The 27,509-nt window shown below is 35.7% G+C and overlaps 4 protein-coding genes across 6 annotated transcripts; 3 read left to right on the forward strand and 1 right to left on the reverse strand.

The window, feature by feature from the left end:
- Positions 1 to 203: 203 nt before the first annotated feature.
- Positions 204 to 4,171, forward strand: LOC124435520. Of its 3 annotated transcripts, none has more exons than XM_046985491.1 (3): positions 204 to 220; positions 2,868 to 3,144; positions 3,351 to 4,171. In XM_046985491.1, the coding sequence occupies exons 2-3, from the start codon at positions 2,905 to 2,907 to the stop codon at positions 4,167 to 4,169; spliced, it is 1,059 nt and encodes a 352-aa protein (XP_046841447.1). In that variant the 5' UTR covers positions 204 to 220; positions 2,868 to 2,904; the 3' UTR covers positions 4,170 to 4,171. The 3 variants fall into 3 exon arrangements, with proteins under 3 accessions (XP_046841447.1, XP_046841445.1, XP_046841446.1); XM_046985489.1 differs by lacking the exon at positions 204 to 220 and adding an exon at positions 1,631 to 1,770; XM_046985490.1 differs by lacking the exon at positions 204 to 220 and adding an exon at positions 2,091 to 2,416.
- Positions 4,172 to 5,277: 1,106 nt separating this feature from the next.
- Positions 5,278 to 19,170, reverse strand: LOC124435522 (protein DENND6A-like). The gene is given in 24 exon segments (XM_046985494.1): positions 5,278 to 5,725; positions 5,958 to 6,032; positions 6,422 to 6,524; positions 6,664 to 6,773; positions 7,235 to 7,288; positions 7,494 to 7,550; positions 8,243 to 8,275; positions 8,532 to 8,596; positions 8,742 to 8,801; positions 13,776 to 13,870; positions 13,963 to 14,034; positions 14,036 to 14,056; positions 14,265 to 14,323; positions 14,813 to 14,873; positions 14,994 to 15,049; positions 15,455 to 15,532; positions 15,627 to 15,761; positions 16,097 to 16,147; positions 16,258 to 16,338; positions 16,574 to 16,683; positions 16,754 to 16,796; positions 16,884 to 16,922; positions 17,185 to 17,622; positions 18,292 to 19,170. Coding segments are annotated over 23 exon segments (1,725 nt in total). The 5' UTR covers positions 17,329 to 17,622; positions 18,292 to 19,170; the 3' UTR covers positions 5,278 to 5,602.
- Positions 19,171 to 19,868: 698 nt separating this feature from the next.
- On the forward strand, positions 19,869 to 23,572 carry LOC124435180. Its single transcript, XM_046985127.1, has 5 exons — positions 19,869 to 20,466; positions 20,613 to 20,910; positions 21,550 to 21,770; positions 22,584 to 22,707; positions 23,361 to 23,572. The coding sequence occupies exons 2-5, from the start codon at positions 20,616 to 20,618 to the stop codon at positions 23,570 to 23,572; spliced, it is 852 nt and encodes a 283-aa protein (XP_046841083.1). The 5' UTR covers positions 19,869 to 20,466; positions 20,613 to 20,615.
- A 2-nt stretch (positions 23,573 to 23,574) lies between these two features.
- On the forward strand, positions 23,575 to 27,442 carry LOC124435181 (the record flags this gene model as incomplete). The annotated part of the gene is made up of 7 exons (XM_046985128.1): positions 23,575 to 23,588; positions 23,665 to 23,822; positions 24,287 to 24,421; positions 24,566 to 24,649; positions 25,829 to 25,985; positions 26,657 to 26,781; positions 26,863 to 27,442. Coding segments are annotated over 7 exons (801 nt in total), but the record flags the coding sequence as incomplete, so codon positions are not given.
- Between the last annotated feature and the right edge of the window lie 67 nt (positions 27,443 to 27,509).

Consider the following 27,509-nt stretch of genomic DNA (forward strand, 5'->3'; position numbering starts at 1 on the left):
ATCAGAACAGGATACGATTACTTTCAAAAGTCAGGTGATCTACTCCTAAGAACCATGTTGTAGACATAAAGTGACAATCTTAGTTTGTGTCAAGCATTTACACCAAGGAAAGACCATAGTGAGAAATTACGAAATAGATTACTGGACGTGAAGAACGAGACGAAGTTTCTAAAATTTCTACAATATAAGAAAATTAGAAAGTCTCTTGCCCTGCAAACTGGTAAGTTTTTGATGCTTTAACGTTGTTTCCATTAACTCGACAACCAAAGCACAAGAAATTGGTCTAGGTAGGTTTATTATGATTGATAAAATAGAAATTACAAGTCTTATCATTTTGTTAAGACGCAAAAACTGATTTGGAACGACTTAAAAATAATAGCGACGATTTGTAATGAAAAAAGAGCACACGCCTTTAGATGTTCGAGGAAAGTGCACGATATATTAAACTGTAACTCAGGGAAAACCCTTCCAATTAGCCCATACAAATTTATCAATACTAACGGTCGATCTAGACGAACAACACAGGCTGATGAATTGATTTCACGATGTTTCGAAAGCTAACAGCACATTTTACTTTTCACTTTTCTAATTCAATCATAAACTTCAGCGTACCGTAGGATGTACATAGATAAAAAAGATCTTAAAACAAATTTTAATTGTGCTATTTTCTTCTTCGGAAATTCACAACGACTAAATTCACAGTTAAATTCACAACCAATGAGTTTGAAGTCAAAATTAAGATACACAAAAGAGTGTAAGATAATATTGAAATTCATAAAAAGCTAATGCGTTTATTATTTTGACCAACCCAAGCCCTTTCAGGATATTTCGCAACAAATTTCGTCCCCATTTTCTTGGAATTACTGGCGCGTGTACTTTAAATCAGTCACATTATATAATTTATAAAAGATTTTATTGAATGTTATCTAGTATCACGGAATGGAGAGCAAAATTAGCGAATTACAATAATCGCACGTGATGTACTTAGTATAATGTACGACAAAACAATACATTTTTAAACAAGAAATATATTTATAGCACGCCAGCTGCCACAAAAATCGAAGATGCTTCACACGTATCATAATTTACATTAATATACATCGAATATACTTCAGATAACATTTTTCCTTTGTACAAATCATACAATAATTACTGTTTCTTTATTAAAATAAGCGATGGGATCGCGAATAATCACTCTTTGATACTTATTCTTTTCATCGGAAGATGCCATATTAGTCGTCGATTGACGTCAACCAACGACTCAAGCTCGTGTTATTACAAGTACCCGAGTACAAGCCGAACAATTAATCCATTTAAATCATCAAGTTTACGAACGTCATACGGCGTTTAACGAGTTGCACAATCGGCTTGTACACGTCAACATGCAAAGCATTGCTGTCTTCTATCGCGATTAAAGATAAAACCGACATTAATACCGCACAGAAATAAGCAGAAAACTCACATAAATTACATAAAAATGAAACTTATTCCTTACTTAGCCAGTTAACAAAGAAGAACTGATAATATTTCGTTTTGAGTTTCTGTATTGTGCAATGTTTAAATACAATGACGTCTGTGAGCCGCCGTCGACGTAATACATACTGCGGGGGTCAATTACGACCAAGCCCTTTTTTCTCGAACATTTATATAACAGACTAATTCAAATGGCAGGCAATATGGGAAAACTTATTAGGCGAACATTCGCTGCTGCTTCAGAATCGTTTTACACACGTACGAGCTGTTTCTCCACTCAACTCCCTCAAAACGGAAGTAAGTAGCTCTGGTGTTCTAAATTATAAAGAATATTTCAAAAATGCTATTACGTGTTTACATTAGTAGCGATCGGTTGAATGGAAGAATCCAGTAATGTCTAGAGATATCATATCTTACTTATTATACTTGTAATTTCTCTCGTTATTTTCTTCTCTGTTGAATATATTTACGTAGATATAAACCTATTTATCGCGAATGTATTCTATGCTTTATAATATATTAGATGCTTGCAACAAAGGATTATTGAATCATTCAATTGCGTTGTATGATAAAGTACGCATGTAAATTTCGTCTCAATGTCCACAGGCACTTCGCTTAACTTGAAATAAGCCATTAAATTCTATCGCATGTACGCACATATTCTCACGCTCGTATGTCGATCGCTACATTGTTGACAATATTCGCCTGTATGAATTACAAGAGTGCAATTCTTCCCGGGGATTCGATCATCGAATCCAGGAGCAAAACGCTTCAAATTTCAATATAGCTGCGGTTTTCAACAATTGACAGGAATCGCTTAATCGCTTTAAGTGAAGCAAATTGCTGTTATGTTTCGACAACTAAGGAACATTCTAAGACAAAAACAGTTGTGCGCGAAATTGAGCTGTTGGTAACTGCAATCGACATGGAAAAATTTAACAGCGTAAGTTCAATGTTGGCAGTGCACTAGCAAATAATTACACCTACTCGTCACGAAGCCACCATAAAAACCTTACCTTGTAAGCAAGAACTGCCATATAAATATACGGAAGATACTGAGTACTACGTTTTTACAAAAAAGGTCCGAATCACTGGCTATTAAAAATGTACTGGTCTTGGTAATGTTGATATGTACAACAGACGTTATGTTGTCAATGTCTTATATACTTACTGGTACTTTTGCCGTTCTCATGCTGCTGTTACACAGAATTTATTATTGGAAATGTTGTGAATTACTATCTTAGAGGTTCATCAAACAATTAAATTACAAATCTTTCCTGAATAATGCAAACCAAAAACACATGTTGCACAGCGCTATGTTTACGAATTTTAAAAGATAACCAGCCAACTAGTTACCATTACACGCAAGTCGTTTACAAAGATTTCTCTTTTAGAAACCCGAAGAAGCGTAATTCAAAACAAACTTCTACAATGCCAACAGTTCGACCAAGGACAACTATCTACTTGTGGGAATTTCTCTTACAACTACTAGACGGTGAAGAGCATTGCTCCTCGATTTCATGGTTAAACAGAGAACGTGGTGAATTTGTTCTTAAGGACCAAGGCGAGATCGCGAAGTTGTGGGGAATAGTGAAAGGCCGGCCTCGTATGGACAAAATAAAATTGGGACGTGCTATGCGATATTATTACAAAAAGAAACTCCTGGCAAAGGTTAGTTCAACGATGCGATCTTTTCATCACTTCACCATCGCAGCACGATCCTAATTCAGCATGCAAAAACATTGCACTTAAAATAATGTACAGCCCCCTGTTGATTACGAGGAGAAAATTTGAACTCTGACACCCACTCCCAGTTTCATTCATGCAGACAAGTGGCTTGTGTAAACGATCTATTTAACATATTCTTCTGCTTGTAGGTACCGAGGCGTAAAGCTGTATATCGTTTTGTGAAATACGATTGCCTCAAACAAAAACAATCCGAAGTTGTACGTCAGGAGGATTTTACAGAAATTGATTTCACCGAAAATCCGCTAATTGATATGATCGATAAAGGCAAAAACGGCGATCTGTTACTTCCGGGAAAAGTAGATCCCGACAATGACGACATGCCTTTGGGGAAAATGCTTGCAGGAGGCAAAGAGAACACGTTCACAAGAAAGGAAGGGTGTGATGGATCGGAGTATGTAGGAAACACGTTTGGAAGCATGGACAATATTTCGGATGCTTCATGCAGTTTCTATGATCAAAATCAGAACAATTTCAACATGCCTATCCCGACTTCGGATCATTATGTTCCATGTTCTGAGCTGCCATGTATATCACAGCAGAACTATCTTAACTGTTATAAGAACGAGATGCCAGGGCCTATAACAAGCTACAGCATGGCGCAAACTTACAACCAAACATTGCATTCTAATGGAACGTATGCGAATACAACACCATACAGTGTGGACAACGGTGGACCATTGGCCTCGCTGTTACTAAACAGTATTTTGATGAGCGACCAACAAATTACCGAGGACCAAACTAGTTATCAAACGGTACCCTCGGCGTCTTTGTTAACATCTACGGGAAACACTGCACCTATTTTATCCACAGGCTATTCACAGTTTAAACAAGAACCATCACTTCAAACTAATTTTAACCCTTCTGGACATTTTCTCGACGAAAACGAAGAAACCTTAAAGTCGTTGAGGGAGTTTGAAAGATTGCTATCGCTGAAGGGAAGTTTTTAGTTCAAAGATTATATCATATAGATTTTATGCCATAAAATGTAAATATTTTAATAAAGAAATAAAACTATGAAACTATTGATTCGGTAAACGTATGGCTTAAACTTGCTTTGAGAATCGCACGATATGATTGACTAGTGATTGAATTGACATGTTTTCCTGTTTAGCCCAGGAAGGAATTGCGGTATTCGTACTGCTCTGTTCACGTATGCATAGAAGCTAATAATTTCCTCTTATCTTGGGATTCCAAAAAAACTCAAAGCTTCGTACAATATTTGAATGGTCATTTAATACAACAAGGAAATCATATTTAACGCACCACACGAGCTCTTCTAAAAATTTCAAATTGACATAAACAAGACAATTCCGAATTGTTAAGCAATGTGCTGTCAAGCAATGTAAACATGACTATATAACAGTCGTATAGCCTGGTATATTTATAAACAAGTTCCGAATATTTGAGACTTCAGCCATTAGGCGAATTCAGCTCTCGAGTTCGACTCTTTTCGACTTTGCCCACGTTGACAACGTGAAAAAGCATATTTGCTTTAGACAAATATGAATTTAAGCTTGCATAACTATGTACTGATAGATAAAAAGTACACTTACTTTCAAATTGATAATCCATGTGGTGTATGGTACTAACGTTGATTGTTTACGAATTTAGTCCTCAAGCGTGTCGATTGTTCATCATTGAAGTTTTTAACCGCTCATGTAGTGCGTTCTGTCTCTGTCCCTCATATGAACGTGTTTACTTCACTTGACACAAGTTTTTTGTTAACTTCATGTTTAAATATACTGCAATAGCTGTTCAAATTTACCAAACTGACTTTCTTCTTCCTCGAAGTTGAGGGAGATTGAGAAGTAAAGTATTACAGCACGTGGATACCATTTCTTAAAATACACGACTTTTGATTGGTCAGAGATGACAGTGGCACGTGAGAAATCAAGTACGATTGGGTACGATTGTTGCGACATGTACGAAAGAACTCATTGGTTTAAGTTTAGAAACATATTTTAATTTATGACAAAAAATGGATCCGGCTGCAAATGCAATGCTCAGACTATAAGAAAATCGTCGTCATTATTTCGCAATAAAATGAAATAAAAATTACCCACCAGAACAAAACAACGCCTTTTATTATGTATCACATGAACATTGAATAGCACAGCATTGTACAATATATCCAATTTATTCCAATAAAATTTGTACATTCTCTTTCCCCGAAGCTTGCTTCGTTGTCGCATAGATTTCCCGACTGACTTTTGACATGGAAATCCGCATTCTCTCTCAAAGAAATTTAAGCAATTGCTTGCAAAAAAATTTTGGAAAGAGCTTAGAATGGCAACTTTGTGCGGCCGTCCCTTCCTAAGACCGGATCTTTTCTTTCCCTTCACCGGTTGGGTGCCCACAACTTTCTTGCACCAAATGAAGTTCAACCCTTTCGTAGAATGTGTTGAAGATCTTGTGGTAAGGTATCCAACACTTGTTCCATCTGAAGACATAGCTTTTTCAAAACATCGTCTGTGACTTGGGTTTCGAAATGCCTAGCACTTTTCTGCAAGGTAAAATGGTTGACATTGGAGGCATTTTCGATGGTCTTGCTGAATGTTTCGTGCACAGGGGACGAAACACAGGCGAGAGCATAAACACAACAAATGCAAATCATCATATACGTATGTTTAAATCGGGAAACTTACATGATGCCGTTCATGTATAGATATATGTTTAAACTTATCAGCTATACGAACTTTCATCATTCAATTGTGACAGTTATTAGGTATACGAACCATTTTTTCTCGTGTTTTGAGGATAAAATCCACAATTTCGACCTCATTTTTCGCGGTCATCCATGACGACATATCCTGAAAACGCGTAAATAAGTATTTCACGAATGCATATGAATGATAGCATTGAGGGTTTTCACTAGTCGTCATAGCCGCCATGTTGGCGTATTACTGAACACAATGTTAAAGAATTTCTTTATTTTGAAACATCAATAAAGCCGGTTCCTAATTTTTTACATGTTGATCACTTTGGGAAAGATGAGAAGACTGTACAAGTCTATAGACGGTAAGTGATAGTACGTATTGATCATCTAGGTTACCATTAAATTGAAGGAATTTTATACATGGCAATTATAACTATAACACTTAAGATTCAGTTAAGTTACTTTGTGTAAGTCTATGTGTCGTAAGTGTATCTCTGTGAATGAAAAATGATTGGAATCAAAGTGAAACATATATGTACATACAGCAACGGCCAACGCTTCCAAATGGAGTAAGAGTAACTTCTGCTGAATTTGGTGTTGTCTGTTTCGAAACCATCCTTCGAAGTTGGCTGACCTGAAAAAGCGTCTTGAAAAAAAATCAAAGTCATTAAAATTAAAGAATGTAAAAAATACGATTGGAACAAAGCAATGAACGAACAAGGGTAATGATAACGAAATGCAAGTAACACAAAGATATTAACGCAATCATGTAAGTATATTTTCACCTGTAAAGTCCTTTCCAGTCTCCTTTTAATCCAGTCGTAAGTTGGGGACCAGAATGTTCAACTGTTTTCAAAAACTCTTCGGCATCGAAAGACTTAAGTTTTGGGGGTAGCTGTCAAAGATATGTAGAAAATTTTAGCGCATGTCATGCAGTGACAAAAAACCGCAACATAGTGAAGTTTCGTGCACTGGAAGATTTCCCATTGGGTACGTGAAAAATTGCGGAGATTTTTACACAGGGTTATGCACGGTTTTTACACGGTTACGTGACTTTATACTTGGCATGACTAAAATACGGGAGTTGGCCGATTAAAGAACCAAAAAGTACAAGACAAATTTTGGACACTTGGCTCATTGAAAATTGAAAATCATAGGGGAACCTGCCACACAGCATATGGGCGAGACCAAATTTCGAGACTTCAATAACACTAATGAAAGTCAAGAACGTAATACTGCATGTACACTGATAAATATGTATGGGGATACCAAGCATGTAACTGTATGTACACATATGAATATGTATGGGATACCAAGCATGTAAACTGTATGTACACATATGAATATGTATGGTACCTTCCACGGAGAAATACTTCTTTGTAAAGGCATCAAACTAGCAGCGTAACGTTCCTAAACGAAACAAAATCAAACATTTTGAATCTCAAATTTTAAAAGCTTGTAAATCTTTAATTCGAAGCAGCCGCAATCGCCAGCAATCCTCTTACGTAATCCTGGATTACGTATGCATGCATTCTGCCTTTCAAGAACTACCATTAAGGATGTAGCTAGCTATGGCGGATAATCTCAAATGTATTTGGAAAAATAGGATTTTTACCAATGGTATAATGAAACTTTGCGTGAGTTCCCTCATGTGCTTTCTCAAAATAGCATTCTGTAATACAAAAATTTTTTGATCAGATCAACTTCACGAAGTGCATGAATTAAACTCGACTTTGTCGCCTTCCTTAAAGTGGAAATAAAAAGGCATTATTTTTAACAAAACCAACTCTAAATGGTATCCTTATACATATGCCATATATACGCAACGCAGATATAGGAGATCTCCGTTCTCCTACGTGTGTTTACAATTAAGAAAATTTTTTTATATAACATCGTAATTAATAATGATCGATGACGCCCCACATGGTATCAAAGGGGCGAATATTTTAAAGATAATTAAGTTAAAAAGGCACATAGTGCTTTCTAGTTGTCGTGACCTTCAAGGACCACGCCGTGTGACCTATCAACACACACAGCTTTAATTTATGAACACAACATCCACGAAATACAGGAAATAATGAAAAACCCCAGAAAACTGCAGAGAAAGACGACACACGACCTGAATAGTCTAAATACTGTTAATAAAAACATCTGTAAAATTCAAATGTTAATGCAGTTTGCCATGAACCATTGTATGCACGACATTTCGGCCAGTGTATCGACAAACCAGACGTAATACGTAAAGTAAAAATGTCACGTGAGTATCATTTATACTGTTTCGTTTTAGTTTCCGGGCAAATTGTTGACTGCAATATATGACTATAGAACAAAAACTCGTATCTACGTAGTACAAATTTATCGTACCTGAGCTTCTGCAGGTCGTTTCTTCTGCCCTCCCTAAACAGTTAAAATAACATTCGTATTTCACTTGCTCTCTAACGTCGGCGAATTGAATTTAATGATTTTGAGAATTTCACCACAGTAAGGTGACAAATATACGACTACGAAAGCATAACGTAAACACAAGATCAAGGAGATTTTGCAGCCATATAGCAGATGTGAGGGTGACAATCAATTATACCTTACACAACGAAACTCTCCAAACTAATTTCAGATCAATTTTATAGAAACACAACACCATAAAACGCAATACCCTTTTTATAGCTTTGATGAACAATTTATCTCTCTGTAGATACTGTTTATAACGGGTGTAAATACCTAAAAATTTGAACCAATGTTATGCACGTGATACACGCTGGACAAAATCTTGGAAACAAGATGCGGTCCAACGCGGATGCATGGTGATTTTAAACTATTCATGAAATAAGTTGAGCGCAATCCATCTTATGGTATATTGAAATACCTGGCTTTGCCTCGAAAGATCTTTTCTCGTTCCCTAGAGGAGAAGGCCGGCCACCAATAACTAAAAAAGGAAATATACAAATTACAAAGTGTACGCATAAAATAATGAAACAGCTTAGTTGCTTTCAAATTAGATTTGAGAAATGGTTCAACAAATTGTTTGCATGTGAAAAGTAGGCCAAAACAAAAGGAAAAACACCTTCGTTTTTTCTTCAATATAAACATACGTGTATACGGCACCCTTAATCTAAACAATCACCATAGAGGAAAAGGTTCATGTAATAGCTCAAATGAAGCTAGAATTGACGATAATATTATGTCTCGTCAGGATATGCGTAGGACGTTAAAAAATGGAAGGTCCCTCGAGGTGAGTTTGGGTTTAACAACTTGATATAGTATTCCGTCCATCGAGTAAACTCAAACGTAAAACTACCATTGAAGTCTTACCTAAGTTATTCATTGCTCCCATTAAAATTACCATTGAAGTCTTACCTAAGTTATTCATTGCTCCCATTAAAACTACCATTGAAGTCTTACCTAAATTATTCATTGCTCCCATTAAAACTACCATTGAAGTCTTACCTAAGTTATTCATTGCTCCCATTAAAACTACCATTGAAGTCTTACCTAAGTTATTCATTGCTCCCATTAAAACTACAATTGAAGTCTTACCTAAGTTATTCATTGCTCCCATTAAAATTACCATTGAAGTCTTACCTAAGTTATTCATTGCTCCCATTAAAATTACCATTGAAGTCTTACCTAAGTTATTCATTGCTCCCATTAAAACTACCATTGAAGTCTTACCTAAATTATTCATTGCTCCCATTAAAACTACCATTGAAGTCTTACCTAAGTTATTCATTGCTCCCATTAAAATTACCATTGAAGTCTTACCTAAATCATTCATTGCTCCCATTAAAACTACCATTGAAGTCTTACCTAAGTTATTCATTGCTCCCATTTAAACTACCATCGAAGTCTTACCTAAGTTATTCATTGCTCCCATTTAAACTATCATCGAAGTCTTACCTAAGTTATTCATTGCTCCCATTAAAACTACCATTAAAGCATTACCTAAGTTATTCATCGCTCCCATTTAAACTACTATTGAAGTCTTACCTAAGTTATTCATCGCTCCTATTTAAACTAGCATCGAAGTCTTACCTAAGTTATTCATCGCACCCATTAAAACTACCATTGAAGTCTTACCTAAGTTATTCATTGCTCCCATTTAAAAAACCATTGAAGTCTTACCTAAGTTATTCATTGCTAGCATTAAAAGTACCATTGAAGTCTTACCTAAGTTATTCATTGCTCCCATTAAAACTACCATTGAAGTCTTACCTAAGTTATTCATTGCTCCCATTAAAACTACCATTGAAGTCTTACCTAAGTTATTCATTGCTCCCATTAAAACTACCATTGAAGTCTTACCTAAGTTATTCATTGCTCCCATTAAAACTACCATTGAAGTCTTACCTAAGTTATTCATTGCTCCCATTAAAACTACCATGAAAGTCTTACCTAAGTTATTCATCGCTCCCATTAAAACTACCATTGAAGTCTTACCTAAGTTATTCATTGCTCCCATTAAAACTACCACTGAAGTCTTACCTAAGTTATTCATTGCTCCCATTAAAACTACCATTGAAGTCTTACCTAAGTTATTCATTGCTCCCATTTAAACTACCATTGAAGTCTTACCTAAGTTATTCATCGCTCCCATTTAAATTACGATCGAAGTCTTACCTAAGTTATTCATCGCTCCCATTTAAACTACCATTGAAGTGTTACCTAAGTTATTCATTGCTTCCATTATAACTACCATGGAAGTCTTACCTAAGTTATTCATTGCTCCCATTAAAATTACCATTAAAGTCTTACCTAAGTTATTCATTGCTCCCATTTAAACTACCAATGAAGTCTTACCTAAGTTATTCATTGCTCCCATTAAAACTACCATTGAAGTCTTACCTAAGTTATTCATTGCTCCAATTAAAACTACCATTGAAGTCTTACCTAAGTTATTCATTGCTCCCATTAAAACTACCATTGAAGTCTTACCTAAGTTATTCATTGCTCCCATTAAAACTACCATGAAAGTCTTACCTAAGTTATTCATCGCTCCCATTAAAACTACCATTGAAGTCTTACCTAAGTTATTCATTGCTCCCATTAAAACTACCACTGAAGTCTTACCTAAGTTATTCATTGCTCCCATTAAAACTACCATTGAAGTCTTACCTAAGTTATTCATTGCTCCCATTTAAACTACCATCGAAGTCTTACCTAAGTTATTCATCGCTCCCATTTAAATTACGATCGAGTCTTACCTAAGTTATTCATCGCTCCCATTTAAACTACCATTGAAGTCTTACCTAAGTTATTCATTGCTCCCATTAAAACTACCATTAAAGTCTTACCTAAGTTATTGATCGCTCCCATTTAAACTACCATTGAAGTCTTACCTAAGTTATTCATTGCTCCCATTTAAACTACCATCGAAGTCTTACCTAAGTTATTCATTGCTCCCATTTAAACTACCATTGAAGTCTTACCTAAGTCATTCATTGCTCCCATTTAAACTACCATTGAAGTCTTACCTAAGTTATTCATTGCTCCCATTAAAATTACCATTAAAGTCTTACCTAAGTTATTCATTGCTCCCATTTAAACTACCAATGAAGTCTTACCTAAGTTATTCATTGCTCCCATTAAAACTACCATTGAAGTCTTACCTAAGTTATTCATTGCTCCCATTAAAACTACCATTGAAGTCTTACCTAAGTTATTCATTGCTCCCATTAAAACTACCATTGAAGTCTTACCTAAGTTATTCATTGCTCCCATTTAAACTACCATTGAAGTCTTACCTAAGTTATTCATCGCTCCCATTTAAATTACGATCGAAGTCTTACCTAAGTTATTCATCGCTCCCATTTAAACTACCATTGAAGTGTTACCTAAGTTATTCATTGCTTCCATTATAACTACCATTGAAGTCTTACCTAAGTTATTCATTGCTCCCATTAAAATTACCATTAAAGTCTTACCTAAGTTATTCATTGCTCCCATTTAAACTACCAATGAAGTCTTACCTAAGTTATTCATTGCTCCCATTAAAACTACCATTGAAGTCTTACCTAAGTCATTCATTGCTCCCATTAAAACTACCATTGAAGTCTTACCTAAGTTATTCATTGCTCCCATTAAAACTACCATTGAAGTCTTACCTAAGTTATTCATTGCTCCCATTAAAACTACCATTGAAGTCTTACCTAAGTTATTCATTGCTCCCACTAAAACTACCATGAAAGTCTTACCTAAGTTATTCATCGCTCCCATTAAAACTACCATTGAAGTCTTACCTAAGTTATTCATTGCTCCCATTAAAACTACCACTGAAGTCTTACCTAAGTTATTCATTGCTCCCATTAAAACTACCATTGAAGTCTTACCTAAGTTATTCATTGCTCCCATTTAAACTACCATCGAAGTCTTACCTAAGTTATTCATCGCTCCCATTTAAATTACGATCGAAGTCTTACCTAAGTTATTCATCGCTCCCATTTAAACTACCATTGAAGTCTTACCTAAGTTATTCATTGCTCCCATTAAAACTACCATTAAAGTCTTACCTAAGTTATTGATCGCTCCCATTTAAACTACCATTGAAGTCTTACCTAAGTTATTCATTGCTCCCATTTAAACTACCATCGAAGTCTTACCTAAGTTATTCATTGCTCCCATTTAAACTACCATTGAAGTCTTACCTAAGTTATTCATTGCTCCCATTAAAACTACCATTGAAGTCTTACCTAAGTTATTCATTGCTCCCATTAAAACTACCATTGAAGTCTTACCTAAGTTATTCATTGCTCCCATTAAAACTACCATGAAGTCTTACCTAAGTTATTCATTGCTCCCATTAAAACTACCATTGAAGTCTTACCTAAGTTATTCATTGCTCCCATTAAAACTACCACTGAAGTCTTACCTAAGTTATTCATCGCTACCATTTAAACTACCATTGAAGTGTTACCTAAGTTATTCATTGCTTCCATTATAACTACCATGGAAGTCTTACCTAAGTTATTCATTGCTCCCATTAAAATTACCATTAAAGTCTTACCTAAGTTATTCATTGCTCCCATTTAAACTACCAATGAAGTCTTACCTAAGTTATTCATTGCTCCCATTAAAACTACCATTGAAGTCTTACCTAAGTTATTCATTGCTCCCATTAAAACTACCATTGAAGTCTTACCTAAGTTATTCATTGCTCCCATTAAAACTACCATTGAAGTCTTACCTAAGTTATTCATTGCTCCCACTAAAACTACCATGAAAGTCTTACCTAAGTTATTCATCGCTCCCATTAAAACTACCATTGAAGTCTTACCTAAGTTATTCATTGCTCCCATTAAAACTACCACTGAAGTCTTACCTAAGTTATTCATTGCTCCCATTAAAACTACCATTGAAGTCTTACCTAAGTTATTCATTGCTCCCATTTAAACTACCATCGAAGTCTTACCTAAGTTATTCATCGCTCCCATTTAAATTACGATCGAAGTCTTACCTAAGTTATTCATCGCTCCCATTTAAACTACCATTGAAGTCTTACCTAAGTTATTCATTGCTCCCATTAAAACTACCATTAAAGTCTTACCTAAGTTATTGATCGCTCCCATTTAAACTACCATTGAAGTCTTACCTAAGTTATTCATTGCTCCCATTTAAACTACCATCGAAGTCTTACCTAAGTTATTCATTGCTCCCATTTAAACTACCATTGAAGTCTTACCTAAGTCATTCATTGCTCCCATTTAAACTACCATTGAAGTCTTACCTAAGTTATTCATTGCTCCCATTAAAATTACCATTAAAGTCTTACCTAAGTTATTCATTGCTCCCATTCAAACTACCAATGAAGTCTTACCTAAGTTATTCATTGCTCCCATTAAAACTACCATTAAAGTCTTACCTAAGTTATTCATTGCTCCCATTAAAACTACCATTGAAGTCTTACCTAAGTCATTCATTGCTCCTATTCGTAAGATATGAGGCCAATGTTGTAAGGTTTTAGCAAAAAATGGATTGGTCACTCCAATTATAACTGGTGGACTAAAGGTGAAAAAGTACATGATCGAATATTACGTAGGTACGTAGATGGGATTTTGTATATTCACGAATAAGAAACACATTTTTTTCCTTACGGAGAGTGCGTTTTTGTTGTGTATTCTTTGAATTCACTATCATGTATTGTAAAAATGGGCGGAAATCGAGTTGAAATGCAGTGGATGGATCAAGCTAAAAGAAAACATATAATTGTGATTGAATGTATTAGTTGTGGGTTGCAAGATTCAAGACACTCAAAAATTCAAGACACTCAAGATTCAAACAAACAAAAACTAAGTTAAAGTAGACTACACATAATGGTCACCAGAAATACGACACAGCTAGGAAATGAAAAGACTAACAAAAATTCAAACCGAATTAATATTTAAATTCATCATACGTTATCAAAGTCTGGACAACGTCCGAACAGAGAGATGAAGGAGCCATGACAACAATCGGCTGAAAAAACGCAAAAAACGATCGACTAAAAATCGCACTATTGCAATCCAAAAACAGAATTTATCTAAGTACAATTGGAAAATACGTAGTATAGCAAGATTAGTACCAGAGAACAACAGATTACCGGTTTACAGGCCTTTGAATTTAGGCTGGACGGAAGAAAAATTGTCAACATGTGATTCATTGATTTAAATTCTGTTACTAATGTATTACTATTTAAGGTCTATTCGATGTTTAATACTTAATTACGCATGCTAGATTTAATCAAGTCATTTATTTTACGACAGCGCAAAAGATAATTTTGAAGTTTCCGAACTGACTTTTCCCTAATTCAGAGGCACACGACTACTGTCAAGATGCATGTCTCGAAAATGTACTTTGCAACTCTACTTCAACATATCATTTTTCATTCATTCATTGTGAACAACGGAATAACGAATAATTTAAATTATCTAAATGGAAAGTAAATAAATGCAAAGAGCGCCAAACCTCGTTCAATAAAACAAGTTCCCAGAGCAAATGGATGCTGTTCAAAACAGGAGAGATGCACCTATAGTTTTGAAAATACTTACAAATAAAATCTTCACAATATTGCCATGACCTGCATCATATTTCATGGTGGAGATATTTCAAGAGAGTAAACAACCAATCACAATTTATAAAATTTTACCTATACATATCTGTTTCTTTAAGTAAAGGAATTGAAATCTGGATTGGAGGAGCTGGCTAAATAGACATGGTACTAAGATTCAGTTCAGAAATTATTACATTGTAGCATTTCTATGCGCAAAGTGACATTCAATTTATGTCACAAAAAAATAAGGGCATTATGGCATTCATCAAGAAAAATACAGTTCACTAATGTAGACCTGTTTCAAACTTTGAACTATGTGTGCTGCAAATGCATTACAGTAGAAATATAAGTACAGTACAATTGTGAAAAAATAAAGCATTTAAACCCACATGTTGTCTTCAATGAATTTGTCACACAAAAAACTCAATCTTTAAAATAAATCTCACATTGGTTGTCATTAAAGTCAGCAAGTGACATCAATATGAGAACGAAATGATATACAAAGTTTGAGGATGTTTGACACAAAAAATTTAAGCATTTAATTTGTTTCAACTTACAATGGCATTTGTGTTTTCAAGACTTGAACTAGGTGAGAGAATTGTTCCAGGTTTGTCTTTTCCTGACGGTAAATGAACCTAGAAGAAGTACAAAGACAGACTTCAATTACTAAACAAATTTCGGTTGGTTACCACAAGTACGCAGTATAATCCACAAGTTTTACAAAGAAACCTGTATCAAGGAGCCCATGATTGGTAGTGAAAGCGTTTGACCAGGAACAGGGTAGGGCCAATGATCAATGTCATTACATGATGCTTCAAGTGCCAGCTCAAGTATGTTGAAATATCCAGGAGCAACAAGTTTTACCTTGATTAAAAACAAAGCTTCTATTCTATATGTTCCATATATCACAACAAATTCAAGTTTAAAAAACATTCAAATCCCTCCCAAGAACGTACTTGTAGAGCATAAATAATGTAGAAGCATTATCATGCTTAGCATAATGTAGTATGCATGCCTTCATCAAAACCAATTTTAAAACATACAACAGATTATTTCGAATAAAACTGTTTCATTGAATTGTAAACAGTTAGAGATTAGTAAGCAATGGATTACTTGGGTGTATGTTAACAATAAGCAATGGATGATAATAGTAATTTCCCTATCTACAGACATTGGGAAGTTGAGTTTGACACACTTACCACAGCTGAAAAAAAGTTGACATAAGGCAACCTGGTGATAAGCACTATGGACTGAAAAAATAATCATACTGAATTAGAAAATATTAAGGCACGACAATGTCTCCATCTTTGTAACCATGACAATGAGCAAGGCAATCAAATGCGCATCATACTGATCTAACCTTTTGGAAATAGCCTCGTGGTATGGAAGGATCCTTTACTTGACGAAAATACACAAAGCCATAATAATGCCCAAAGTCACTCTAGGGAAAACAAATGGTTCACTGTGTCAGCATCCTATTTGTTCAACAACACTTAGAGCTGGGGAAAATATGTGGTGGAAACAATGCAAACTTTGACTTCTCTTCCTTCGGCTGACTTTAATGTAAATTTATTGGACAAAATGATGCTGACGTGAATGTGTGCAACATGCAGTTATTTTGAAGGTTTCTCGTGAATATGCTCTTTGTGTATACAAACACTGTTACTTTATCATACTTTGTAACCAAATGGCAAGCCATTCTCATTGGATCGACAACAGCTTTTACTCTTGCATGAACCAGATTCTGATCTCATTCGAAAGTGAAACTGGGTATCCCCCATACATCCTAAAAAGAAAACAGAAGCTTTTCAATACAGGTGCCAGACTTCATCATCTTTATTGACAAGAAAACTTGCCTGAATTGGAATCAGGAAATGCTGAATAACATATGCTCATTTTCTGCACAAAAAGGAGTAAAAGTAAGCACTATCCATGCTGTTCCATTCTAAGACATTAATTACATAAAACAACTCCCTAAAACTTTACCTCTTTCTCAGATAGGCGAACAAATCGTGGATATATCAACTATTAAAAGCAGAAAACGAGAGAATTGTCAAAATGACTATTGACAAAAGCTATCATAAAAACGGAAATTGAACATCCAATACAAGGTCTTCTCAACATCGGAGAGTGGAAAATATCCAAAACAGTCGTGCACTAGCAAGCAGATGCAAAAAAAAAGGCAGTTTGAGGGTTGTTCTTCAAGTAGCACAGCTGGAGTTTATCAGTACACGAGAAAACTTCAACGTTCCTACATTAAAAAGATATTTTTCTGTTCTTCCTCTACCTCCATCGCTTGGCCCAACTCGAGATCAAATGTGACCACACAGAAGCATGTAATCCATCGATTGAAACGATCCCATGGCAGAATGTTCTTGTGGAATCCGTCCAAAAACCGCGGACATGCCCGATCGTCCAAGTTCGACGCCATACCATTTCTTTCGAGCTAAGTCTTTGTAGCTACGTTCGTTGTAGTTCTGACAAATCATTCACTCGCCGCAGTATATGAACATTTCATAATGTTGCACCAGTTTTCCAAAGGCTTTTATAAAAGATGTTAGAAAAGATTAAAGGACAAATCACCGAGGAAACGTAATTCAATCATTATGTAAGATAACACGACCAAATGATTGTCTGTTTACCACCCGATTTGGAAAATTGTCACTTAGACAAAAATTATCGCCCAGTCAGCAAATATCACCAAGATGGCGGGCAATATTTTGGCCTAAATGTGATAAATGATTGGATATATGTGTTGTTACAACAATACAACTTGTATTGTATGATTAACTTGAAGTTACTTCTAAGTGGAAACTCGAACCCCCTGCTTTGTGCAATTGCTTTACTTTATAAAACACGGAATGCATTTTTATTTAGCTTCCGTTCTTTATTGCATTGTTTGGCAGTCCCTAGAGCAGGGTGGGCAACTTCTCCAGTCGGCGGGCCAGATTTAGGAAAATGAAGTTATTGGTGGGCCGGATTATCACATGAATAATATTCAGAATTCAATGGTCGGATACAGTCGGCGGGCCAGTCAAAATCTCTTCAGGGGCCGGACCCGGCCCGCGGGCCGTATGTTGCCCACCCATGCCCTAGAGGAGACGTCAATAACAATTTCACTACTACCTCATCAAAAATACTTTAAATAGAAGCTTTGTCAAGCGAATTTTCGTCTTTGGTTTTTTTAGTTTATCAAATGCGCTTGCTAAAATTAAAATATTTAGTTTTAGGGACGCAGGAACGCTTTTAATATTAGAGAAGGGGAGGAGGGGTTAATTGAGATGCAAAATCTTGAGAAGATTTCATACTTTCAGATCCTATAGAGGGCTTTAAACGGCCATTTTATAGTCAGTTGACAAGAAATTATTTTAGTTTTCAAAAATACTTCACTAACTTTGCACGAGGATCCAATCCCCCGAATTAAACATTGTTCCAGCATCCTTCATTCGCCCAGTTCCTACTTTCCTGTTTAGTTTAACTTTTGCTGGCTTGCGTATTTGGTAACAACTCTACTTGGACACATTGAATTGATTACCTCCCATTCAGTTGGAAGCACTTGAGCAAAAATTTGCAGTTTGATGAGTACATGGGTAAGATTTCGCAGGAACAATTTACTAATCATTTTAAAGAGGCAAGAAATAATAAGCATAGGTCTTTTTCTTCTTTATCTTCTTCTTTATCTTCTTCTTCTTCTTCTTTTTCAATTTCGCCTAGTGACAATTCTTTATGTCTATGTTATTGATGACATGGGCATTATTTTCTCATTCAAACCAGTCTTCAATAGTTAGTACACACTACACACGGTACACACCATATCAGCATTTTTTTTCGCAACTTTCCTGTTTGCGATCAAAGACTGTCCAAGAGCATGAGCGCATTCATTATAGCTGAGCTCATTTATGATAACAGTTTGTTGATGAAAATTCCTTATGTCAAATGCTCAAATGACACAGCCCGCCCTGAATGAAATCGTGGATCCTCTGTTGAAGTGCTTCTCTTAAATCATCAACTCCTCTCCATTTTTTCATCATCTTTTCAGACACACTCTCTCTCTAGACATTTCAAAAGTTTCTCTTGCTGTTAGCCATAATTGTTAGTTAAGTCTTCCGCAAAAAGAAACTCTTAGATGTTCTCTGCTTAAAGGTGTTACGATACGACGTCGACGACAAATTGAGACAACCACAATGGTCTCAATAAATTCGTCGGTGTAGTGCGTAAATAAAAACGGAAATTTTTCGTCGACTATAAGCAATGTTTACCCCAAGACCAATTCAATTGACGATAAAATGGTCAAAATCTAAGACGTTAGCTGAAAGCACAAGCTTTTGACAGATTAAGTGATATATTTGACAGTTTGTTTGATAAAGACGTCTCGTCTAGTGTTTTAATCATGCAACTAAACAGACCAATAATGATTATTTCATTAAAGTTTAGTGTATATTTATTATTGAGATCGCTCATTACTTGCTTCTAAAAGCAACTTTTGAGCATTGGTTAAAGTTCTAAAAGAACGGCAGGAGAAAAAACTCAATTTGTTACATACGATATTAATAGACTTTAAATTAGGTGACACGCTTTGGATTAGTATACAAAGGTACCCAAACGGTGAATATTTACAACTTTTCCTTGTCAATATATATATAAACTTTCGCATGAGCATTAATCAAATATCAAGCAATTACAAACAAACAAAGTAAACCAGAAGACACCATCGTGAAATTTACAAAAATGAGAGACAGAGAGGAAGCGCTATGACATTTATTTAATTTTTGTAGAAAACTCCTATTTTTTTCCTTAATTTGCACTCCTTTTTCCGACACAATTCAAGAATACACGAATGGTCATAAAAATTGTAAAAATGAAACTGCTACCACTAACTGGGTAGCATTTACAATACCAATGATAATTGTACGTACTTAGAAACAATTATCATTATACATTTCAGTGATGCCACGCGATTCTTGCGTGAAGGCGTACGGGACAGAGTTCATTAATCTTATCTTGTGTCACATCACTTTACGATTACGTTATTGTAAACGCTTTTGGCTTCTCCCTAACACGCAGCCCGGCTTTTAGTTGCGTTGAAAGCAGATTTCGACATTACTATGTCGACACTCAACATCTACGCTGGAAACGCCTTCGCTTAGAGAGTATAATTGAGCTTAGATAAATATTAAAGAACGAGAATAGACTGAAGTTGAAGTGTTGAAATCACGAGACTGCAACTTGAGTCATGCTGAAGACCGCCCCTTACTTAAACAACCGAAACTGAAACACAAAAGAAAGACATAATTTGTCATTCGAGCACCGTCTAAACTTGTCATAAGAATAAGCACTGAAAACAGGAGTTTACAAAACGCTAGCAACAGCCAACCGATCCAACAAATACTTCCTTTATATGAAACTTGAGAAGAGGAAATGGAAATACTCAAAACAGTCAAGTCAATATTGACGAAGAATTGAAAATGTTGATGAAGAACATTCTTTTAATTCTGTAATGAATCATATAATTCATTTTGACCCATTGTGAATTGCATTGTAGGAAAGTACCTCAGTCTGGTGATCGTTGGTAAGATGTTCCACACTTTGTATAAAAAATAATGTACGTCTAATTACTAGAATTCTGCGAATGATGAAAATGTGATGGACTGTAGTATCTCGCACATCCTGATGTACTGCAATACCACATGTTTCAATTGAATTTTTCTTCACCAGTCAATGATGTCAGTGAACAACTGGCACCTACAGTCTATTCTCATGACTTCGTGGTATCTACAGTTCGGTCTTGCTGCCATGACCGGCCAAACAACCGCTGTTTACAGGAACGCTATCGACAGCTTTTATGTCGGAATCAATGGCTGCAAAATTGATGCAAATGTGTGCAGCAGATTTTCCCGATGTCAAAAAGATGGTTCCTGTTTGTGCACATTTGAAAATCCTTCTTTCTATAACGACGGTGTTCGATATGGATGTGTTGCCAACACGGACAAGCGCTTGACAACAATAGCTACAGGTTGTACAAGAATTATGGATATCCAACGCATATATGCCTTAATGATAAACGAATGATTACCTAATCATCAGGGCCATTATATGTGGTCCTCATGATTAGGAGGGGGAAGTTTACGAAAGGCATTCGATTTTCTAGCTTAGGATAAAAACATAAGATCTTCCTAAATGCTTGTAAACATTGCAATTTCAAAACGTGTTGTCGGAGACGGAGTTCATCGTAATATACAACGTTTATTGGAAGGAGTGTGTGGGGTGGATTATCAACTCTGCTCGATTGATCTGCCTGACTTTGAATGTGCGATTGTACTTTGAAAAGAAATCCGTTGGTCCTGGTGTTCTTCGGTACAAGCTATTACGAAACTATCGGCTATATCGATTGTTGCTTTATAAGTATGGAGGCGTAGCTCTTCAGCGTATGACGTCTACATGAAATCATTTACTCGCATGCTTTCTAGAAATCCAGGTTGATTGTAAAAACGTTGCGACTAATGCGATAAATAGTTACTTTTCCTTTTAAAGGCAAAGGGCAGCTGTTTAATATACGTCCATATGCAGTTACCATCGAATCATCATAGCAACAGATTGCGTTTGCTCCGCCATTTTTTTTACCAAATATAGATTATTTTTCTTTGTTTTCAAGATCCCCCAAAGGAAGAGAAATGCTTGCAAGTGCGTGGTCATATAATGACACACAATCCAAAACATCGGTCGGCACTCAACACCCACAGGAATTCAATGAGGAACTGTCGCTTCGAGAGAGCACTGGTGAAGTTCCCGGACATAATCCGTGACAGCGAGCAATCTTGGCTCAACACGTCCTACGTTGAATTAAGAGCACAAAAAAATAACGTAACTTTAAAAGTGCGTGATAATTACATCACTTTCGTAAATTTCACATGAAATATCACTAGTGAGATCACGTGATCCGATGTGAATACATAGAAAATTATTTCGATCATTTGCATTAGAAATTTACCATGTAAAAGGATGTCACGAGTGTTGACATATGCAGTAAGTTCACTTGCCCTGAAATCATTATGCACGATTCAAGAAAAACATGAATATAATCTGACATATGTAAAACATCGTGAAATTCATATAATTATTACCAAAATTACTAATAGTAATACACGTCGAATCAAACTTCACAGATTACGGTCATGTACACCATGTACACCTAATAGGTGGTGGTCAGTAACAAACACTAGCGTTTGTCGCAAATTGCATTTTCATCCAAATTACATAGAGTGCTTGAACATAAATTTCACAGTAATCGTATGTTTATTTTATTTTTACATGTTGTTTAACCATTTCCCATGGAAAGTTTACAAAAGCTTCACATGTAAATAACAAACTTTAACAAGTGTGAAGTCTTGTGCAGATCTTACAGAAGACCTTCTTTCTGTTTTTTTCGACAGGGCTCGCCCCGTAAAAGCAATGGCGTACCAGTTAAATGGGGGCACAAATTCATATATGCATCTGTTAAAAACAATGGATTCAAAGGAATTTAATGCAGCAGAACATGAATATATGAATATGTGCCCTCCCAAGTAAAGAGTCTGCTACATCACTGTGTATAACCAGACGATTTCTTGCAGCAAAATATAATGATTATTTGGTTCATAGTGTACAATGTGTGTTTCATAATGTATAATGAGAGTTTATTTTCTTTAGTGGCTAAAACCCGTACCTCAGTTGAAAGGCACGATCGTTACATTACAATTCATATGTCCTTCAACTTCCGATCGCACAACCGACCAGTGTGTGAAAGCAAAAGTTTTAGGTGCATGGCATAAAGGTACGTGGAGGATGTTAACTTAAAGAACGATGTTTATGAGCTGGCTATTGAAGAAAGCTCGTCTAAGTTTTTTGTACGAAATACTGAATTGTGCAACCTTTGACAAACAGCATATTGGTTCTTGGTAAAATATTCCGTTTGCCGGGATTGGGAAAACGGTTCTCAGCTGTAAGCTGGCCAAAACAATCCATCAGTTCATCTCATAACCTCATTCAGTTGAAACAATGACTGTTTATGTAAAGAGTTCTAAAGACAGAGAAATAGAAAAAGTGTCTTGAGGATGATAGTCTTGTTAGAGAATGAATAGTTGTGTAAAGGGTAGCGCTACTGAGATGAACAATAACTGCAGATCAGTGACTTAGAAAAGGAATGACTTTGTACACTTGCCAAGTGTAGCACTACTTATTTGAATGATCACAGAAGGTTTATATTGACTTCGAGAAGGAACAATATAATGCAGAGATTACTTCTTGTTGAAGAAGTAAGTTTCTAGAAAAGGATGGCGGTATTCGGAAAGTATTCCTTCAGTAGCTTTTTTCGTAATGGTACCACTGAGAAACAACGACGGAGAGTGGAGAAGTGTCAGTAAATAAAAGATTGTTTAGAGGGTCTCTTATGACATAAATAAACAAACACAATTGTGTCTTTTTTAGCAAGCACAAGAGAATGTGCAAATGTTAGCTGGAGGTTGAGTTTTGACTCGAGAGGCTGGTCCATATGCAAGAACAAATATCATTTCATCACCGGATTTCGTCGTAGCACTGCAAGAAAAAATGATCCCATTTATCTTTTGGAGGATGCAAGGTGCTGTGAATCAACACAAACATACGATAACGAGCCTGGCGTGTGCCGGATAGCTAATTGAGTACGTCGCTTAACAGGTACAATTCCTACTACCATTTTGGATAAGAACGAATTACGATGGCATATCATTGATCGCCCATAAAACTAATTTAGAAATGGAAAATGGAGCGAGTGTCCTCGTGGGCACTTTTTAAGTGGATTGTATCGCAGCAATAGATCAACGTTGAGTTCGATTGATCGCGGTCGTTGCTGTAGGCCAGAATCTCACCCTCTTCGCTATGGGTTGTGCTATGATGAAAATATAGCAAAAGGCAAGTGTTTCTTGTACCAAACTGCATTATGGTGAAAATGGAATTATGCCAAAAACAATTTTTTCTTTTTTGTTGTGGCTATATTCATATGTATGATCGTGTAGGAACAATAAACTTTCACAGGCATGCAAAGACTTTTTAAGAGATTTTCATCTTTTTGCACGACGAAGATGGTGGTTAACAAGCTGTTGATTAGAGGAAAGCAGGAAACTCGTTATTCTTGTACACCAATAATATTTTAAATGTGAACAGACCTAGGCCTGAAATATTCAAGCATATTTCATAAAAGCTCATCACTCCAATTAAATGGATGATATAAGGCCTGTTTTTGACTATCATCCAGCACCGTTTTTAAGAAAGTTTTATATTCACAAAAGAACAAAATTCTAGTGTTTCTGCGCACGTTTAGTAAGTGCAGCTACTAGGACAAATATATTAATTCAAACCTCTGCATTCTTTAACAGATTTTAATAGAAAAGGCTGGTCCATTTGTAAGAGAGTGGGTTATTACATAACAGGTCTCTATCGTGGAAATGGTAAAAATGAGTTGAACAATATCGATAAATTTCGCTGCTGTCAAATGGCATCAGGTATGTCAGGTGACTGCAATACTTTGTTTTTTACAGATGTACAATGCACTCTTATATATATGACCGTGATAATAGATTTTCCATGATATGTCACGCTTTATACACCACGTTCAAACCTTACAATATACCAAAAGTGAATTCCTAAAATTTCAGAGAAAACGTCGAATTCCGTGATTTCCAAAACACCTTTCACATATCGAGCGTCAAGAAATATATCAACAACTACTAATGTGAAAGGTTAGATTGTTAAATTATATTTGATTCCAATTGATAAAAAAGGTAATGCACCATGAAGTGAAACAATCCACTTTATAAAGAGTATGTACAACGATCTTGTGTTTAAAGTCTATAGCTTCTATACAACATTTAACATAAAACACATCCAAAAAAAACCATCTTGTTTACTGAAGAACGGATTTCAACATGTTCGTTGGTGTAACGTGAGCTAACCCATGTTAAGATCTGAGCCAGCAAGACCATTTGTGCAGAAAACATGGAATGCCCACCATCTTCTCAAAATTTGAATTGATCTTGAACGTCTTGCATTGGCTTTTTCTCAATATTTACTTATTGTAAAGCATCATGCAAGTATATACAGCATAATAACTACATAGCTATGTCTTAAAACCAGGAAGCTGGAACGTCGATAATGGGTCAGGGGTAAATATTCATATATGCATTTTTTGCCTGATTACTTTCATTTGAAATCAATTGTTTTGTACGAGCTGTGACTACGAATATACGACTAATTGCTGCCCCCCCCCCCAATTATCGACGTCGAGGAGCCCTGCATAAAACTATTCTGGTGGTTGTGAATACAGAATGCGTGAGATCAACGTGCGTTGTGACCAGACTTGGTAATTTTTACTACGAGATCCCCACTGGAGAGCTTACACAACCGCACTTGCTTTAAATAGTTGAAAACATTTGGAACAGAGGGAAGCAGTTTGCACAGATCAACGCATTTTTGATAATAAATTATAAAATAAACACAAAGAAACGCGTGCGCTGATTGGTCTAGAGCTGTGTTTGCATTAGCCTGTGCAAAACACATCTCAACCAATCAAATCAATCATAACAATCAATCCTTAAAAGAGAATTTTCAAATTAATCGTGTATACATTTTAGAGGAAAAATTAAAACGTTAACTTTAAACTTGTCTGTTTTGCATTATTTTTATTTTATAAAAGAAATAAAAGATGTTTTTCGTGTTTGCACTGGCTTAAAAAAAACCTCAGAGACGTTTGTGAGAACTCTCGACCTTCGGTCTCTGGCTTGCACTGATCTGCTCTCGAGTTTCTCCCAAAGGTCTCCTCGGTTTGCATAAGCCTGTGCAGAGCAAACATCTTTTACTTCTTAATTATACATATGCAGTTACACGAACGTGGCACTCACATTATACAACTTTGTCTTTAGCAATGCAAAGAAAAACTACAATGAAAAGTACAGGAAAAGCAAAATCATTTATAAACGACAAATCTTTCGTAGCCCTCGTCGTTACGTTGGCGTTTGCTGTAATGGTTATCGTGGCTTTGATAACTGTTATTTTGTTTTTGAGGAAAAAGATAGGAAAGTGAGGGAATTTTTGTATTTGTGTAGAATATTGTCCAAGATTAAACGGTGAATAGGTTACAGGGAATAAAGGCAACACTATACTGCATGTCATTGTAAAAATTTAATGGGTAAAAAATTGGTTGCCAGTAAGTAACCAACCTACGTTGTTGGTAAAATCATTCAAGTGCTAATGAATCATAAGTTTTCCATCTATTATTGTAGTCTAGGAATGCTGCCTGGAAGTGGCTATCACTGAAATATAATAAATATAATCAGCTTATGAAAAGTATAAATAGCTACATCATATAGTAATAATCATGGTGACATGGTGCAGTCGCCAAAAAAAGTTAAATGTACGTTGATCATTTTTTATACCGCTCTAAACAGCTGGCAGACGTTGACATCTGACGAGTTGTCTGCCTAAATTCATAGCGTCTGAATTATCTAAAATAGTTCTTTTCAGAACTTTTCAATTACTGCTCTAACTGTATAAAACAGTTCTTTTCAGGACTCTTGAGCTTTTCATGGATTTCTTGGGTTTTAGAACTTTTGGGCTTTTATTGGTTTTCGGAACTCTAAAAACTTTTGGCTGTTCACCATCGCAAATGTGCCTTTCACAACGACAAACTCTCTGTTTTATACGCCACTTTACTTTGTTTAGTGTTTATCTTATTGCATTTATAATTGCAGTGTTCTCGTGACAAACTCTGAGAAGCCAAAAGATTACATCGTAGAAGATGACTATTCACCATATGTGATAATGACCACAGATTCGGGGCAACAAAGCATCCAGGGCGACAAAGAAAGTTCATCAGGCGAGTTAAATTCTGCGATAAACATGTCAAGCAGCATATATCCAACAGCAAATTATACTATATCATTTTATTCATTCACAGATAACTATGAAGACCCAGAAAATTACCAGAGTTTAAAAAGAAACCCGTTAAAAGAACAACAATACGAGTTGAACTACTATCAAAGTCTTACCAAAACAAAAGCAAAAACTGAAGAATCAAAGAATTAGACAACATTGTACATTATTCTATTGTAATATACACATATGTAACATAATGTAGTTTTTTCAAACTCACACATGTGAACACCCTAATTAGAGGAGAGCTTATATTGTTTGACCATAACATTGCGACGTAGATGAATAACACCGCAGGCATGCCTATTTTAGTACATGTCTGAAACATAGTATTAGTTTATAATATTGAAGCAATTCTTTGATTCCAATACTTGCACTGATGGATATTGGTTTGAAGTTTTTCAGTGCTATAGTTTTCCATCTTGAAAATTTCGTTCTTTGCATTTGCTTTCATTCAATTGAAACGTACAAGTGAAAATGCTGCTAGCTGAATTGTTCACTTGATTTTGTAAAGTACTGATTTAATTTTGACAGTTATTTTAGAGTGTGTACATATTTAGCAACTTGGTAACCACAGACAATAAGAAATAGCGACGACCCTATAATCCATATTCACCTCAATTTGTTATGATACTTTTCAAACCCATTTTTGCGTACTTAGGTTTGAGTCTG

The sequence above is a fragment of the Xenia sp. Carnegie-2017 genome, unplaced genomic scaffold (genome assembly GCF_021976095.1).
Source record: "Xenia sp. Carnegie-2017 unplaced genomic scaffold, XeniaSp_v1 HiC_scaffold_14, whole genome shotgun sequence".
In the NCBI taxonomy this organism is placed as follows: Eukaryota; Metazoa; Cnidaria; class Anthozoa; order Malacalcyonacea; family Xeniidae; genus Xenia; species Xenia sp. Carnegie-2017.

Coding starts and splice junctions, on each gene's coding strand:
- LOC124435520 (XM_046985491.1), top strand. CDS start 2,905: ATGCCAACAGTTCGACCAAGGACAACTATCTACTTGTGGGAATTTCTC. Junction 3,145..3,350: donor AAAAGAAACTCCTGGCAAAG/GTTAGTTCAACG, acceptor TTCTGCTTGTAG/GTACCGAGGCGTAAAGCTGT.
- LOC124435180 (XM_046985127.1), top strand. CDS start 20,616: ATGATGTCAGTGAACAACTGGCACCTACAGTCTATTCTCATGACTTCG. Junction 20,911..21,549: donor CTTGACAACAATAGCTACAG/GTTGTACAAGAA, acceptor TTTGTTTTCAAG/ATCCCCCAAAGGAAGAGAAA. Junction 22,708..23,360: donor TTTAGGTGCATGGCATAAAG/GTACGTGGAGGA, acceptor TGTCTTTTTTAG/CAAGCACAAGAGAATGTGCA.